The 18,343-nt window shown below is 49.4% G+C and overlaps 1 protein-coding gene across 1 annotated transcript in view; it reads right to left on the bottom strand.

Moving 5' to 3' along the window:
• ALK (ALK receptor tyrosine kinase) overlaps window positions 1-18,343 on the bottom strand; it is a 673,529-nt gene that overhangs the window by 71,674 nt on the left and 583,512 nt on the right. The window contains exons 10-11 of the mRNA XM_032391651.1: window positions 7,701-7,795; window positions 7,403-7,528 (exon numbers count right to left, since the gene is read on the bottom strand). Coding sequence (XP_032247542.1) covers window positions 7,403-7,528; window positions 7,701-7,795 — 221 coding nt within the window. The remainder of the gene's footprint in view (window positions 1-7,402; window positions 7,529-7,700; window positions 7,796-18,343) is intronic.

Consider the following 18,343-nt stretch of genomic DNA (forward strand, 5'->3'; position numbering starts at 1 on the left):
GAAGACCTCCTCATCATCCAGCACAGGGTGAAGTCAGAGCCATGGAGTGGGGGTTGGGGGGGGGACCCGCCCAAATTCCAGATGCGATTCCAGAATTAGAAAATGGAAAGGGAGCCAGGATCTCCCTTGTGCTGAGGTATCAGTGGTTTCATCTCAGGCTTATGTGGACCCAGCTCTGGGTGGTGCATTTTTCAAGATTGGCGCTTTGTCTCCTTCCCAGCTGCAGGCCCTGGGGCACCCAGCACAGGGCTTGGCACAGACCAGGCATACAGCACATGCTTGTTAAGCTTGTTGAATTGAACTCAGCCCTGCATGAATTTTTTTTTTTTTTTTAAAGGACTGGGATTCAGGGAATTCTAAGAACACACTGACTGGAAAGCAATGATGCTTTCTGTGTTGAATGCTGAGCTGAATTTCCTGAGTTGGAAAGAGAAAACCAGTCGATCTGGATGCAGCAAGAGCTTTTCCCTTTTCAGCAGCTGGGTGGTATTTCGGATTGCTCCCAGTGGGCATAGTGTTAGAGCGGGAAGACTTTGGAGTGAGCCAGCTTGAGTCTGGATTCTGGCTCTGCACTTTGACTGGGGGGGACAAGCTACACAACCTTTCTGATGCTGTCTCCTCACTTCTGAAATGAAGAACACAGCAATGACTCAATCAGCTCCGTGTCCTGCTCCTCTTTCAGCCTGGGACAGGCATGCACTCACCTAATCCTTTTATAGAGCCTATGAAATGGAAGCACTAGTGAGAAAAGCACCATTTTTTTTGATGTGGGGAAACAAAGGCGCAAAAAGGAGAAGGAAGTAGCTTAAAGTAAGTGGCATAGCTGGGACTTGAACACAGGTGGTCTGAGCTCTTGGAAAGTATGCCCAACTCAGAATGGGTGAAGCGGCGTGGGAGGTTCAGGCTTCCGGTCATGGAATGTGTAAGTCACAGGAATGAGAGGTACAGCGTAGGGAGTCTAGTCAATGGTATTACAATGGTGCTGTGTGGTGCCAGACGGAAGCTACACTGGTGGGGAGCACACAGCATAATGTATAGATTTGCCGAATCACTGTGTTGTACGCCTGAAACGAATGTGAAGTTGTGTGTCAACTATACTTCAATAACTAACAAACAAACAAAAAACCAACAGCGATGCCATCCTGCTTTCTGATAGTGATGTCTATCCTCGGGGAGCCTGGGGGGCAGTAAGGACCAAAGGAAAGAAGCTGAACATGCTTAGTAACCGGGTACAGATCCAAGGCGGCAGCCTGCAATGGTGGACTATTGGCCCCGGAAGCTGTTGCTGGTAGGGGGGCTCTGTCGGGGGGAGGCGGGGAGCAAGCCTCCTGCTCAGCCCTCCCGTCCGCCCTGCACTGTCACCAGATCCCTGTGGCAGGGCTTTCTCTCCCTCAGCAACCACGCAGGCCACCTCTTGGGGATGCTGACGGGGTCTCCTAACACACAAAACCTCTTGCACTGGAAGAGACTCTTGCACGTCAGTCACGGGCATCATGCATTCACAAATTAGTTCATGCCGCCTGTCTTCCCGGAGCCTGGCCCTTTTAGCTCCCAGGGAAGGGAGCCGCTCTCAAATGAAGAGTGACATGGCAATTGGGTGGGCACTGAACCTGTCGTGGGGACTGGGGGCCCACAAGCCTTGTTAAGGCTGGTGCTTCATGCGTCCTCATGAGTTCCCTTGCTATAAATAGGTGATAATCCACAATACTCGGTAAAGAAGCAGACCAGCTGAACAGGAACATGGCCAGCCACCCAAACAAGTCCCCATGATTCTATCTACGGCCCATGCCTGCCCAGGTCGTAAGGAACTGCTCCCCCCAGTGGAATGGCTGCTGACAAAAGTACGTTCCATGTGCACCAGTGAGGACTCGGGTGCACACAGGGGTGCCAATTAGTTGCAATTATCAGCTTTCTTACATGTGTGTGGGTACATCGTGTGCTGAGGGTGCTGTTTGGAGTATCAGTGAAGATGCAGATGTGCTCTAACCAAAAACTTTAGACAGAGTTTTTTTCTTGTTTTTTTTTCAGAGAAGAGATTCCTCTAGAAGACTAGTCAACGGTAGAATTCCTTTAAGATTTATGACAACTTGCCCTTCCAAATGTTACCTGGCTTAGAAAACTTAATTTTTCTATACACTTTTTAAAAGGACCATGTTTTTTAGCTTCTTATACAAGTTGTATAAGTTAAGGCAAGTTACTTACCCTGTTTCCTCATCTGTAAAAGGGGGATTACATTAGAGTACCAACTAGTGAGATAACGCATACAGAAGAGCCCAGGACAGTTGCTTACATCCAGCACCACCCAGTGACTGGTGGTTTTTAGGTGTGTAAGAGGAGATGACAAAATGCTTTGCTGTCTGAGAGATAAAAACTTAAAAGTATGCCGTGTGACTCTGAGCCAGCCCCTCACCTTCCCCAGGCCTAGGCTCCTCCTCATCTGTTTTCAAGAGCTCAGGCTGCCCTTTGGGGTTGCAGAACTTTATTTAAAACCAGGCTTTCCTTGAGAGTTTGTTAAAAATGCAGAGTGTGACCACCTCTTCCTAGACATTCAGATTCCACAGGTCTGTGGGGACCAGGAAGCTTCATTTTGAATGAGCAGCACTTCTGGGTCCTCCCTCCCCTCACAAGGTGACCCGAAGCAGATGGCGTGAGGAGACACTTGGAGAAAGCCTGGGGTGGATCTGGGTCCCTGCTGCACTCAGGAAGTCCCAGATTCTGTCACTGGGCACCTCTGGGGAAGGCTGTCAATGATGCAATGGAGCCGAGAGTCCAATCAGAGTCCTCCCACCCCCCCACCGCCAGGATGAGTGGGGCTCCCCTGCACTTCTATCCTTACTTGTTTCCTGTCCTCCCCGTGTCTGGGGGCCTCCTGCCTCCCAGACAGGCACACAGTAAAGAGCTACGGCGAAAGCAGGGACCCCAGCTCCCTCCAGCTTGTAGGTAGCTGTCTGCGGTGCCAACAGATGATAGGATGCTATGATTTGTTTGGGATTGGATTAGAATACATTTATTTGTTCAGGAACTCAGTGACTCCTCACTATTTGGGTACGCTGCCGAAATGAGCTTGGCCGGGTCTGCAGCGCCCGAGCGCAGGAGGCTCTGGTGGAAACGAGAAGACAGGTTCTGAGCGAGGGGGCCGGGCCCTGGCAAGCCTGCCTTGCAACAATGCTGTCATCCCCAGAAGAGCACGCTTGGACCATAATGGCTCTAGCTACAAATTCTATTAACTCTAAGAGTTGTTCTGTGGTGAATGGATAATGCATTTAGCAGGAATAGACTCAATCAATTTATATGAAACACATAAAACTTTCTCATTGAAATTGGCATCTGTTCTTGAATCATAGGAGCGTGCGGGGAAATGGACAGTCTGTCACCCTTTCTTCTGGGCACATTAGCAGTGCCATGGGTTAATTAGAGAGATGGGCCAAGAAAGCTCTGGGTCCCTTACACCCTTATCCCTTCAGCCCTTAAAACCTCAGGGTCGGTGATGGGGAGGGACCCGGAGACTGTCTACTTTAAGCCTGGACTATTACAAGAAGCAGTCTGCTTGCCTTTGGCTGTGTGGCCTTTAGCGCCTCTCCTCCGAGCTCTGCTCCGTGGGGGTTTGCTGACATGCCCCAGCTGTTAGATGAGCACAGAGAAGGCTGAGCAGAGGCAGGAGCCGCCCCAGGACCACAGCCTGCTAGTGCAGGCCTGCCAAGGCTGTGCACAGAGCTGCTGACTCCCGGTCTAGTGCTCTTTTCGTGATCCTACACAGTTTTAATTGCCCCCCTGCCCTTCAGCAAGAGAGGTGTACTCAGAAAACAGTAAAGCAACCATCACTAAGCACCTCGGAGGCGAGAGTGTGGTTTGATGCCAGGGCTCCATGAGTTACTGATACTTGTGGGTTGGGCCCAAGGTTTGGGCGGGTTCTTATGTAAGTTTTCTGAGCTGATTCCCTCCTGCTCTCCCTATACAACATGTGAGCTCACAGGAGAGAGGGGTAAGGAGGAAGCTGAGGCAGGGTCATGGGCCTTGGGGGTCCTGCCTGTCCTTATGTGGGCTTTGGGGGGGTGGTAGAGCCGGCTTGTACTCTCATTACTGCCGAGAGAGAGAGAGAGAGAGAGAGAGAGAGAGAGAGAGAGAACTCTGCAGCCCCGTGATTGCATTATCCCAAGCAGTTGGTTAGCGTAATTGTATGTGCAAAGCTGACAAATGTAATTTTCCCAGACTTAATACTTGCCCCATTTTCTCTCTCAGTTTCTTCATCTGATTAGCTAAAGTGACTCAGGCTTCCGAGAATGCTTCATGAAGCACCTGGACAGGCTTTTCCCTGCCTCGATGCTCCAGTGCCTCAGCTCTGCCCTGTGGGCTTCGGGGTGAGGGAACCCCCAGACCTGGAGGTAAGGGCCTCGTCATGGGGCTGACTTTGGGGACGTGCAGAGTGTTTAGGGAGACCTGCATGTGTTGTGAGTGAGTGTTTTCAAAAGCCCCTGTGTACCCTTTGTGTTTCCAGGAGCTGCTCTAACCCCCGCCAGGAGGAGAGCTGAAATGCCACCAGCCGACCTTGTTCCAGCCCAGCAGAAACTGACAGCGCTGAACTTTGGGAAGGAAATCTTGTTATTTGGTGTCCCCCATCCTTTGTTGAAGGCCGGGAGCTGACGTGTTTACTGGACATGAGGCCTTTTGTAGGGATGCTCTCCTGCTCTTTCCCATGTTCAGTGTTTATCTCTGGACTTGGCTACCTGGAGTGGCTTAGTTGGCTGAAAGAATGTAGACTTCAGGGTCACATCTTGGCTCCATTCCCTACCAGCGGGGGGACTCATCCCTCTAGACCATCTTCTCATCCCACAGTGGTAATGACACCAACTCTCCCCAGCCAGAGTGAGGTCTGGATAGGTTGGTGTATGAAACACCCCAGCCCAGGGTCAGGCAGGCAGACCCCTCAATCGTTCCTCCCCTCCTCTTCCCCTCCCACCGCAGCCCTTCCTTCTTCTCTAGAAGCCCTCGAAGGCAGAAGCTCTGAGCTGGGCTCAGCTTCCCCTTGCTGGCCATGACCTGCTGGCTCACAGGCCGCCCCTCCCCCTCTACCTGTGCTCTCCTCTTGTACACTGGCAGTTCTTGACCGCCTGACCTGGGTCTTGCTCGGCTCAGCATCTCTGAGCATGTAATTGGCCCCAGAGGAAGTGTGTAGGAACTGTGTGTAGGTCTAGATGAAAGCCAGGTGAGGGAGGGCCACGGCATAGACCCAGGGTGGCCTGTTCTCCTTGACCCTGAGGCTGGGTCCTGGCCAAGTGGCACCTCAGGGGGCGTAATGGGCTTTGCCTGTGGGGGGTGGGGAAAGGCAACCCTGCTCCTCCTTCTCCTGATGAATCAGAGGGTGCTGGGGGGCGGGCAGCATGGTGGGGCTGGGACATCTGTCAGCAGGGGCAGGGGCTGGGAGCCTGCCTCAGTTTCTCCCTGCCCTGGAGCTCCCCATGCAAGAGCGGGTTCCTGGCAAATCATTGTCTCTGTATTCAGTTTTCTAAAGCCTTTCCAAGGAACCCACTAAGGCTGCTTGGGGATGTATCTGCCTCAGTGTCCTCTTCCCTTAGAGGTGGGGTCATTCCAGAAGGGGGCATGGAGACAGAACACTGTCCCATAGCCACCTGCCTCCTGCTCTGAGGCTGGGTTGGGCAGCAGAGGAAGCTCCAGCCTCTCAGGCAGCCACTCGCTTCCGATTTTATTTGGAGGTGGTGGGAGAGCATCGCCTCTTTCCAGCCGCCACATGATTTCATTAGTCTGAGTGGCCACTGTGTGGACCCTCATTGATGAGCCTTTTAGGGACAGTGGGAGTTATATGGCAATAAACTGGGGAGTCAGGCGGGGTGGATGGCTGCTCCTAAGTGCTGGCTGCCAACATCCGAGAACTGATCTCAAGCCTCAAGGGCCACCCACCCCAACCCACCCCATCACCCTGTCAGTCTGTCAGTCCGTAAGTTTTTCCGGAGCTCCTGCTATGTAATCAGTGTTGGTGGTGAGGCAGGGCCGGAGCCTGCCACGAGGTTTGCCGAATGTGTCCTGAATGCATCGCAGGGAGGCAGTCACTGACCAGGGCCCGGGGAGTCCTGGAGGTCCGTCCCTGGGGTGGGGTGGCCGGGAGGGGAGGGGCGGCAAACAATGGACAGAAGGCTGCAGCCCTCACCTTAGCCGTTTTCATGAATGATGAGGCAGAGTAGGGAAATAGAGGTGGCAGGTTCCCCTTCATGTAGACAAATGAAAAAGTGTTTTGAGGATTTAGTTAAAGGTGAAGGGAGGAGAGGGGAGAGGTGAGGGGGAAAAGCAAGGAACTCTTTCCCCCTGGTCTGGCTGCTGGGTTAGATCAGGTAGGAATCGGAGACAGAGAGAGCTACACCCAGGGTGGCTTTTCAGCCAGAGAAAGGAGGGGTTTCTTTCTTAGAAGACAAAGCAAAGCTGATATTTACATAATAAGTTGAGAGTCAATGAATTTAGTGTGAAGGTGTAAGTCTCCACTTGTTTTTTTCTTTGTACTTTGCACTAAACAAGGATTTTACATTGTAAGTAGAAATTTATCATTTATCTATTGTTATTTTAATAAAGTGATCTTTTATTGGAAAAAGAGTATGGGTGGACAGTGCTGTACACGTGCTTCTTCAGGTTACTCACTTCACTCCCATACCCAGGCACCCAGCCCACCTGGGGGAACCCCCTGACCTGCTGGTGTCGGGCCCCAGCTTCTCTGGGGCGAGGCTCACAGGCCTAATAACTGCCCAGGAACATCATACTGGCTCTGGAGACTGATTCTAGGAGATTTCCTCCTTGTACAAAGAATAGCTGAAAGTCACACCATGGTTTAGAGCCAGAGGCTGAAGAAGCCTGTGTTTGAAGCAGCAAGAGTCCCCATGAGAAGTCCTTCAGCCTGGAAGATGCTGAAACAGACAGCTCTGGAAGGGAACCAAGGTTTGGGGAAATGTGTTGAACCTGAAGCTTTGGGGCCTTTACCCGTGATGGGCTAGCCTGGCTTTGTGCAACAAATAACGTTGGCTTGGGGCCCAACCCCCTTTACAAGAAGTCTAATGTAAGGTTTCCTTTGTTCAGTAAATGGGGAGTGGTTTCAAGGGACTGAGTTTGAGGAAAGATCAGCTTGGTTCTCTCGTGTTGGTGCCTGGGTATTCCCCAGGCACAGAGGAGAGTTGCTCCTTTGCTCAACTTCCAGACGCTCCATTCAGCCAGGCAATAAGAGACCCAAACAACCTCCTCTTAGAGCCCCATAGCCAGGGAATAGGTGATGGTCCTTTTAAAGGTTGACTATTTTATTCTTTAAACACAGCTCCCCACTGCCATCACAACCCATATCTTTCTTCTGCCTTTTGCAACAACAACAGAAAATGACTTTGCTCAAATTTGTAAGTTGAACCCTTACCTGTGGGGTCAAAGACGGGGATCTCTCCTGTACTTTCCCAGGCTTTTGGCTCCTTGTTTGGGTTTCTCTCAAATAGATTTCTTGATTTGGGTGCCGTATCCTGTGGTATCTTGTCCTCCCCACTGACTAGAATAGAGAAGACCCCGTGGGCTGAGTTAAGTGAGGCTTGATTTAAGGGAGAGAGCAGAGTATGCCCCCGGGGAAGGTGGGAGAGGCAGGTGGGTTCAGGTTAAGGAGGGAAAGTGAGGCCCGGGGTTGTCTGGGTTGGGGACAAGTGCCAGGGACAGGGTGAACTCACTGGTGAGGTAGCAGTCCAGGCTGATGGAGATATTGTCAAAAGCCACGGTGGCTCTGGATCCTTGCCCCCACCACGCAACAATCTGCAGCCAGAACCTGTAGGTGTTAAGAGGAGCGTGTGTGAGAAACGGCATGGGTCAGTCACCTGGCAGGACTCAGCATCTGGCCGATGTGTGCGATGCCTGGCTCATAGCGGTCCTTCGTGTGAGCCTCCCCTAATCACAGAGCAGTTGTGAGAGGGGAATAGTCCACGGCTCCCCCTACTTCCTTGCTGAGGGATTGTTCCATAGGTTAATCCATCCCGGAGTTTGGGGCTTGATTCCAGTACTCCCTGAAGCTCCGAGGAGACCTCTTTCACTTTTTGGGTGTGGAGGGTGGGTAGAAATGGGTAGGCTTGATATTCAGTGGGTACTCCCTGGTGGAGCCGAAGTCATTATTAAAATATTTCTGTACCATCTGATAAAGAGCCACTGTCCCCCAAGTGTCCCCTGGCTCCTTTCCTGGTACCCCTAGTTTTCCCCATTATTCAGCAACTGAAAAGTTAACCCCCTGCACAGCGGGGTGGGGGAAGGATCTCAAGGATCTGGTGTCTTATCCAGTGTCAGTCTCCACTGGGGCTGCTCTGTGTGGTGCCTGACCCATTGTTAAATATTAAATAATTTGACTCTGATCCCTGGGAGTGTTTGTAACCAACACAGAGCAGACTGTAAGTATTAACAGTAAACCTACTGAGATTTCTTTACAGAGAAGGCAGCCTTTAAGTTGGTTTCGAAGGAAGGCGAGGACTCAGAGGTGTGGATATGGGGCCGGGGAACCGTGAGGGGAGGACATCTGCGGCGGAGGAACTGGAGTGAGGGATGGCTCAGCGCATGGCCCGGCCCCCGTGGCTCGTGGGTGAGGGGTGTGGAAAGACGCAAAGATGGTGAGCGGCATGTGTGTATCACGCACAGCATCAGGCTTCTCCATGAGCCACGGCAAGGTCACGGTTTCCTTAGATTTCCCGGGGTACTCTGTCGGCGGATGAGCTCCCAGCTCCAGCCCGTGTCACCTGGGACACAGCCAGGCCTGGGATCCTCAGGGGGCAAACAGGGGCCGTAACACTGTCGTCTTGTTCTGTTTACAGCAGTTGCCAGGGTGAGAGAGATGCTACTCGCAGGCAGCAAGAGAACAGGTGCACGGAGCCACTTGGGGATGGAGACTAGAAAGAATCACATCCCTGGGTGGAAGAGCAGTGGGTAAGGCCCCACGGCGCACCTTTCCCATTTCTCCACTCTAGGTTACCACCTCCTCATCTGTTATCCACAGGCTGAGGGGCCAGGCCAGGTGCTGAGTGTCACGGGCGTACCTTGCAGGCGGCCTGGGCCCGGAGCGAGTGAATTACCTGTGTGCGCCCGCTGAGCATGGGGGAGAGGGACAAAACCCCTGTTTTGCCCTAACTGGGCCCTTCCTGGGAGACTGCATGGCTCCCCTCCCCTCTCTGCCCTCCCTCCCTTCTCTCTGCCCTCCTTCTTCATTACTGAGAGATTAGGGCTGCAAGGTTCTCAAGCCGCCACTGGGCCTCTTAGCATGGATGGCGTGATGCAGGCTGGGGCTGGCATGGTCTCTAAATAGAAGAGTTTCTAAAGTGCTCCGCAAGGCAACAACAGTGGCAGCTGCTGTTTAAAAGAGTTTGATTGACACGGGGAATTGCACATAGTTGGGAGTCAGGAACACTCCTAACAATCAGGGAAGACTCAATCAGATGTCGAATCAGATGTAAACATGCAATGCGGCCTCCGTCCACCCACAAGGCCACCCTGCCGACCCTGCCCCAAATGCTCCAGACTCCAGAGGCTGCAGGGAGGGGACGGGGCGGGTGGCATGGGGGGACTAAGGTGGGTCACGCTGGGGTGTGGGGACGGCAGGGGTGGAGCAAAGGCATTCTGGGAATGGGGTCTGGGGATGATAGGTGCTGGGGCAGGGAGGAGACAGCAGGACCCATCTGGGCGTTTCTGTTCTGTGGGGGCACTAGCCGAGAGGCCGGGTGGCCATTGGGGCCACCCAGATTCAGGAGATTCAGGATTCTCTGCTTTGGATGGTACCTGGTTGTGTGTCTTCAGCTGAACCCTAGGGGAAGAAGAGATTGCTCCTGGCTCTGCTTCCCCCTCCTTGCTGAAGATGGGTGAGACTTCCTCAAGGTTCTCAGTTTTTCTGGTGCAACCTGTCTTTCCTGTTGCGCCCCCCCCCCCAAAAGTACAGATACCAGGTCACTCTCCAGGGTCAGCCGTGGCCTCAGGTCTTGGGTTCTAGCATATATCAGGTGGAGTGCTTTGGGATTGAGGGAAAGTTCTAGCATGTACCAGGTGGAGTGCTCTGAGGTTGACAGGAAGTTCCATCATGCACAAGTTAGACTGCTGTAGGAATGAGGGAAAGTTCTAGCATGAACCAGATGGAGTGCTCTGAGACTGAAAGTTCTAGCATGTATGAGTTAGCCTGCTCTAGGATTGAGGGAAAGTTCTAGCATGTACCAGATGGAGTGCGCTGAGACTAGAAGTTCTAGCTTGTACCAGTTAGACTGCTCTAGGATTGAGGGAACGTTCTAGCATGTACCAGATGGAGTGCACTGAGACTAAAAGCTCTAGCTCTTGTACCAGTTAGACTGCTCTAGGATTGAGGGAAAGTTCTAGCATGTACCAGGTGGAGTGCTCTGAGACTGAAAGTTCTAGCATGCACCAGTTGGACTGCTCTAGGATTGAGGGAACATTCTAGCAATGTACCAGGTGGAGTGCTCTGAGACTGAGAGAAAGTTCTAGCATGTACCAGTTAGACTGCTCTAGGATTGAGGGAAAGGTCTAGCATGTACCAGATAGAGTGCTCTGAGACTGAGAGAAAGTTCTAGCATGCACCAGTTAGACTGCTCTAGGATTGAGGGAACGTTCTAGCATGTACCAGGTGGAGTGCTCTGAGACTGGAAAGTTCTAGCATGTACCAGGTGGACTTCTCTGGGTCTAAGGAAAGGCAAGGTCCATGCCACATTACTGCCAGGATTACGGAGGTCAGGTTCTAACAAACATTTGGTTACTTCACTGTTCTTTATCCCAAAGATAAAGAGAAAGAACTCCGAGCCCCCATGGCTAGAAGAACCTAGCCCTCCCTCTCTGTGGGCAGCCTGGTCAAGGAGAAGGGAAGAGCGAACTCTTCGGGGTTCCTCCAGCTCCCTCACTCTTCTGTGCTATTTAAGAACATGGCAGCTGAGCTCTTTCTAGCCTTTAGCAATTGATTTCACTCCCTGCCCCTCAATAGTTCACACCTGCTCAGCTCTTTCAGTTTTTCCAAATAAGACACTTTTGATTGCATGGATTATTGTTGCCTTTTCTCTTTTTTCCAGCTGGTGGGGTTTGAAACTTGTTGATAAAACAGACTTGGCTTGAGATCTTGGTTGGAGCCTGTCTTCACACAAAGAACATACCCCTTGCCTCTGTTCTTGCTCAGAGAGGCCTGCTGAAAATTGGCCTGGGGGATTCGGGGAGGTGGCCACTGGGGCAGTGGGCCAGGTTTAGAGGGGACAGCCTTGAAATTGGGTGTCTCCCAGACTCACTGAACAGATCTCTGTGCAGGAAATGCTGATGCTACTCATGCACAGCTCCGAAAACGCACAGTCTCGTTCAGGCAACAGACTGTTAATGGACAGTGAATATAATGCCTTATTTGCCACCCTGGCAGCCTTAGGGATTGACAAACCTAATTAAGTTCACTTAATGATTTTAAGTAGCTGACAAAAAGGTGTGTGTCTGAATGTGGACTGAGGGAATAGCAATGCTTTAGACAGAGAGCAAGAAAGAATGGCCAGCCTGGGTAAAAGGCATTTATTTAATGGATGCGCACCAACCACATCTCAGATTCCTCTGGACCATTTAGTGGGCTCAGAAGGTGGGGGGAGTGTTCTGCATCCCTTTTCGCAGCTGAGGCTTGTCTGGGTTCTGGCTGCTTAGGATAGAGCTGGCAGATACTGCTAAGGAAAAATGCTTTTTCCAATTTCTCACTGCGTACTTGATTTGCTCCGCAAAAGTCTTCTAAAATGGACTGTCACAAAGCTCGGGTCACGGTATGCATTTCTATTAGAATAATGTATGTGATGAAAAAGCCCCACTACATTCATCCTATTATCTGCATAACTGACTTCAGTTACCAGTTGAAGAGGAGTGGCTGATGGCCAGCTTTGGGTTCCCGGGACCAGCCTGGCTCAGATCACTATGGCCAGGGCTGGACATGTGTGCCCTGCCTGACTCTAGAAGTCTGGCTCTGTGACAGTAAAGTAGGTCTGGACATTAAAGGCCAGACTCACTAGTTGGAAGCACCCTCTCTTCCTGCTCAGTCCCAACTCTCAGAAGGAATTTACCATGCTCTGACTTGGTTTCCCCTCTGGCCATCATGACCCCCACAGCAGTGAGAGGGGAGTCACTACAGAGTGATTCCCAGGTTTCCAAGGGCCATAGAGATCTTTCACAATGAATTGGCTTCTGTGAGGGAGCCCTTTGGGGTGGAATAGGGGAGAAAATGAGTTTTCAGCCAAGCTGAGCAAGCACAGAGAATCACTCACACTCTTCAACAGTCTCAGTCCCAGGCTTCCAGGCACTGGCTGTGTGTGACTAATGGTTCTGGTTCCCACATTTGCCATGGCGTGCCACCAATCGGCAAGGCCTGCCACCAGGGTGTTCCACCAGACTGCAGGGCGGGAAGAAGCCCTTCTCTGGCAAGTTCCCACTTTGCTCTTTCATTTTCTCATTCTGCACCATTTATATTGAGCTCTCCCTGGGCCCTAGGTTTGCAGGGAATGGTGAAGGGCAGATCTTGCTTCCAGGAGCCCTGGCCCGGCAGGGGAGGTACCGGTGCACGAATACACCTGCTCAATAGGCTCAAAAGTGTGAAGTGCCCTGAGGGAGGAGAGGTCATGCACTTGCCCCAGGGATCCCTTGGAACAACTGGGGGTCTTTGGAAGGCTGTCCAGAGCGAGACGGCACCTGCATCCATTCTGCTCAAGAGACGGGGATGTCCACTGCACCTTTCTCAGGACACACAGACATTTCCGACACTAGCTTCTTCCTCCACTCTTGGCTGTTGTGTGGGCTTATGGCTTTGAGAGCTGAGATGGCGCCAGAGGCGGAGGCACTCTCCACGGTGAGAAGACCCAGGAAAAGGGTGGTTGCTGGTTCCCTTCTCTCCTGACAGAAATATCTTTATGAGGGTGAATTAGCAGCTTTCTCTGCTTGGTGAGGGCCGAGTTTCAAAAGGTAGAGTGGCGTGAGGACTGGGCTACGTACTTGGTAGGACCCTGGGCAAGTCACTGAAATTTGTTAAGCACCATCTTAGTTTAAAAAAAAATTCATCTATGTAATATGGGTATTGTTTTTTTATATAGTGGAAGCTTTTCTTTAGCATGGGAGATTCTAGTTCGTTGTTCCTGTTTTATATTTTTATTAGAAATCTGTGCTTCCTCAGGAGTGTTATAAGTTCCATATCTCCCCCTCTGCCTTTGAGCAAAGATTATTTGAGCTCTTACTCTGAGTCAGGCACCATGTCTGCAGCTGGGAGTATAGAGATGCACAAGATATCGACCCTGACCTTGAGGAATTCAGAGGACTTGTGATTCATATTATTCAGTGACTAGGAGATTTCTATACACCTTTTTAGTTCTGCCCCCATAGAGCTAGAATGTACAACCTGGAAAAACATTGAATCTGGGCAGTGAGAGAGAAGTCAAGAAAGACTCTGAAGAACTGAAGGTCTCAGACAATGGTAGGGCTATGGACAGAAGAATCACATAGGGGCGGGTGTTAGGGGGCATACTGAAGGTGTGGGCAGGATGCAAATCAGGCAGCTGTTAACCCAGGTATGGGACTCAGATGAGATGAAGACTATGCGTCACCTCACAGAGGTGAGGATAGAAGTGGTGTACACTGAGGAGATCCTAGAGAACAGCATGTACAGAATTGGATTCTGCTTTGTTTCAAATATCAGCAGTCCAGTTTCCCCCTAAGTTCCAAACTCTGTGCTTGGGGAGAGAAGGGCGGAGAACTTAGGTCTACATTTTGAGGGGCACTAAGAATTATGAAAAACATGCGCATCCGTTGACTTGTAAATTGAGCCGTGGATATTACCAAGGAAATCTTGAGAAGATCTGAACATCCTGTTATTCTAAAGGGGTTCACTTATTGCCATTTTGCGTGACTACTTCTTAAAACCAGGCTCACAGGCAGGATCTGTCTCACTGCTTTGCACTCTTGATTGTGGAAACTCAGCAATCAAAAACAACAACTTGTCCCAAACGTCACAGTAAATCAGTGTTAGAAATAGTATTTAAAGCTCAGAATTGCTAATCTACTCCTTGCTCCAGTGATCTGGGATATTTTCTGAGAAAGAAACAGGGCCAGATACTTTCAGAGTTATGAATGTTTGATTTGTATATATCTATGCCTGGCTGCACATTGCATTGCTGAGCCACCAGCCACATCTATCCCCTTCCTCTTGGAGGGCTGATCCATGGCTGTCCTGGGCCAATGGTGCCATTTAGAAGGTGGCAGCAGAAGAGGACTCTTCTCCTCCAGCCCTTCTTCCCCCCTTCTGAGCTCTATTTCCAGGCGCAGAGCATTTCACATTTGGTCCCTCACAGAGCTTTCAACAGTCTCCTTGCTCTGGTTTCCCATCCTCTACAGTGCGGAGTCCAAAATATGTGGCCCAATATCCATGCTCACCTTCTGCCAAGGAGATTGCTCAGGATTCTCTGACACAACCTAGTTGAATATTCTTGAACCCACATAAAACATTCCTGCCTATAAGCCTCCATTCATCCTGATGGTCTTCTTTGGAATGCTCTTGTCTCTGTCCCATTTCTGGAAGATCTAAATTTTCCTCAAGGTCCATCTTATAATAATCCATGTTCTTCATGACATCCCCCCTGACAGGGAGGTCACCACGCCATCTGAACATTGGCCATGCTGTTGGACTCTGCACAATACCACATGTGTTGCTGTTTGCCTCTCAGTGTGTATGCTCCGTGTCTCTCTCCATCCCCAGCATGCAGGCCCTGTGACTGGCAAGAGGCTGGGTCACACACCCCTTTCCATCCTCTGTGCTTGATGGGGGCTTAATATATGTTTGATGACAATGTGACAATGATCCTTCCCTAGTCAGTCATTTCCCTGTCTTGCCCACAAGAAATCTGAATCTGACATTTGATGCCGGTGACTTCCAAATGTGGTCAAACATCAAAATCACTTATGAAACTTAAAAAAAAATGTATCCTTGGCCTAATATGTGACCTCCTGAGTTCGAATCTCTGTGTCTGGAGCCTGGGGCTCTGCAATTATTAAAAAAATGAATTTGATCTACACTTTCAATGCAATCCCTATCAAAATACCATTGACATTTTTCACAGAGCTGGAACAAACAATCTTAAATTTTGTATGGGACCAGAAAAGACCCTGAATCTCCAAGAGAATGTTGAAAAAGAAAACTAAAGCTGGGGCATCACGATACCTGACTTCAAGCTCTATTACAAAGCTGTGATCATCAAGACAGCATGGTGCTGGCACAAAAACAGACACATAGATCAATGGAACAGAACAGAGACTCCAGAAATGGGCCCTCAACTCTATGGTTAACTAATCTTCAATAAATCAGGAAAAAATACCCAATGGAAAAAAGACAGTCTCTTCAGTAAATGGTGCTGGGAAAATTGGACAGCCACATGCGGAAGAATGAAACTGGACCATTCTCTTACATCATACACAAAGATAAACTCAAAATGGATGAAAGACCTCAATGTGAGACAGGAATCCATCAAAATCCTAGAGGAGAACATAGGCAGTAAACTCTTCGACATCGCTGACAGCAACTTCTTTTAAGACACATCTCCAAAGGCAAGGGAAACAAAAGCAAAAATGAACTTCTGGGACTTCATCAAGATAAAAAGCTTCTGTACTGCAAAGGAAACAGTCAATAAAACTAAGAGGCAACCCACAGAATGGGAGAAGATATTTGCAAGTGATAAGAAAAAGGACTGGTATCCAAGATCTATAAAGAACTTCTCAAACTCAACACCCAAAAAACAAATAATCCGGTCAAAAAATGGGCAGAAGACATGAACAGACACTTCTCCAAAGAAGACATACAAATGGCTAACAGACACATGAAAAAATGTTCAACATCACTAACTATCAGCGAAATACAAATCAAAACCACAATGGGATACCACCTTACACCAGTTAGAATGGCAAATATTAACAAGGCAGGAAATAACAAATGTTGACGAGGATGTGGAGAAAGGGGAACCCTCTTACACTATTGGTGGGAATGCAAGCTGGTACAGCCACTCTGGAAAACAGTATGGAGGTTCCTCAAGATGTTAAAAATAGAGCAACCCTACAACCCAGCAATTGCACCACGAAGTATTTACGCCAAAGATACAGATGTAGTGAAAAGAAGGGACACATGCACCCCAATGTTCATAGCAGCAATGTTCACAATAGCCAGACTGTGGAAGGAGCCAAGATGTCCTTCGACAGGTGAATGGATAAAGAAGATATGGTTCATATATACAATGGAATATTACTCAGCCATCAGAAAAGATGAATACCTACTATTTGCATCAACATGGATGGAACTGGAGGGATTATGCTAAGTGAAATAAGCCAAGCAGAGAAAGACAGTTTCATATGGTATCACTCATATGTGGAACATAAGGAATAGCATGGAGGACCACAGGGGAAGCGAGGAAAAATAAAAGGGGAAGAAATCAGAGAGGGAGACAAACCATGAGGAGACTCTGGATCCGGGAAAAAACTTAAGATTACAAAAGGGGGGGGGATGGGGTAGCCGGGTGATGGGTATTATGGAGGGTGTGTGTTGTGATGAGCTCTGGGTGTTATATGCAACTAATGAATCGTTGAACATAATAAAAAAATTTTTAAAATAAAATTAAAAAAATGAATTTGAATAATGTTTAGCCAAGTTTTTCAATGATTGTCCTATGGTATCTTACTAGTTTTAAGCCTTCTCAAAAACACCTTTTATTTGTTTAATTATGTTTTGATTTTAGAAAGGAAAAATTCAGTGAGGGAAATTCTGGGTGATTTCTGTGAGAAAGTAAGGTTTTGCTACATCATAAAATTTTGGGAATGAAACATTCATGTTTTAGAATAGATCCTGGAATTGATTTCAGCCTTGAATTATGAAGGTTCTAGGAAAAGACTGATCAATGCTCAGAGTAGCTAAATAAGGAATTGGTATTCTCAAGTGACACTTTGATAGATGCCCAGAGATAGGGGCTATATTTCTTGGCTAATTCCATGACAAACATATCTTTTATTTTTTTCCCCATCAAACCCATTTTCCCTTCTTCTGGACACACAGCTAGACTACATTCCTCATCATCCCTTGCAGGTAAGCATACCATGTGACTGAGTTCTAGCCAACGGAAAGTGAGCTGAAGCAATGAATCACAAAAATCTTCCTATGTGAGATTTCTTCCCCTTTTCCCCCATGCTTTCTCCACTGGCTGTCTTAATGCAAAGGATTCCAAAACTGGAGAAAAGGATTGAGCCACAGGGAGGAGGCTGGGCCCCTGGATGACCAGGTGGAAGGCCACTCTCCAACTAGCACACTCATTTTGGATTTCACATGGGTAAGAAACACATTTCTTTTTGTACATCCCTGAGGATTGGAGGTTTAATGTTGCTCTGGGTAGTATTACCCAACTAACATATCATGTAGCACAAACCTAGTTACTTAGGTGTTCTCCATGTACGTGACATGGTTGGGTTGATGACTAACTCCCTCCTGGGGGTAGGATGATGGGTAAAGTTAGCCCTTGGCTGGCTGCAGGACTCTGAAGTACCCTTCCCTCACATCTCCAGCCATCCCCCAGTGCACACTCTACACCTCTCCAGGACTAGGGACACACCTGAGTATGGCAACATGGATTTAAGGAGTGTGGTCTAGTGCTCTGGGATGTTAGGTCCCTCATCTCTCTGGGGAAGGTAAGGAGAGCAAAGTCAAGTTATCCATGAAGGGCTTTGAGCTTGCTGGGTTTAGTCAGTGCTATTCACCCTGTTTGGCTTAAAATTGCCCTGGAGCCTACCATTTTCTCCTGGCTCAGAGGACTAACTCAGACTGATGTTAATAAGCATGTGGTGATCCCTGGCCTCTGTAGCTTCAGAAAGGGACACTTGCACTACCACAGCTGGCTAGAGGCAGAGAGCATCTTTTTTTCTTTACCCACTGGGAAGAGGGCCCTGGAAGTGCTGGGTTTTGCCTGCGTACATGGACTCAGGGCAGTCAGACTCACTCCAGAGGGGTAGATGCCCCCTGAGAACAAGAGTCTTGAGATTTTCCCCTTCCCATTGCCCCCACCTCTGACTTTGAAGCCTGTGGGGGCACTCCCGAGTGAGTCCCTGATGTGCATCTGTTGATAGTGAATGAATGAACAAATGCAGGCTACCCAGGGAGACAGTCATTGCTCTCCGCTTCTGTTAGCATGGGCATATCTGGCAGAGGGAGAACCCCAAACTGGTTACCAGAAAGGAGCCCGTTTGGCAAGCAAGGAACCCCAACAGCTGTGGCTTTATTGAGCCTCATGCTGTTCTCTCTGTCTGTGCTTCCCTCTTC

Source organism: Phoca vitulina, unplaced genomic scaffold (genome assembly GCF_004348235.1).
Source record: "Phoca vitulina isolate PV1807 unplaced genomic scaffold, GSC_HSeal_1.0 scaffold63, whole genome shotgun sequence".
Classification (NCBI taxonomy): domain Eukaryota; kingdom Metazoa; phylum Chordata; class Mammalia; order Carnivora; family Phocidae; genus Phoca; species Phoca vitulina.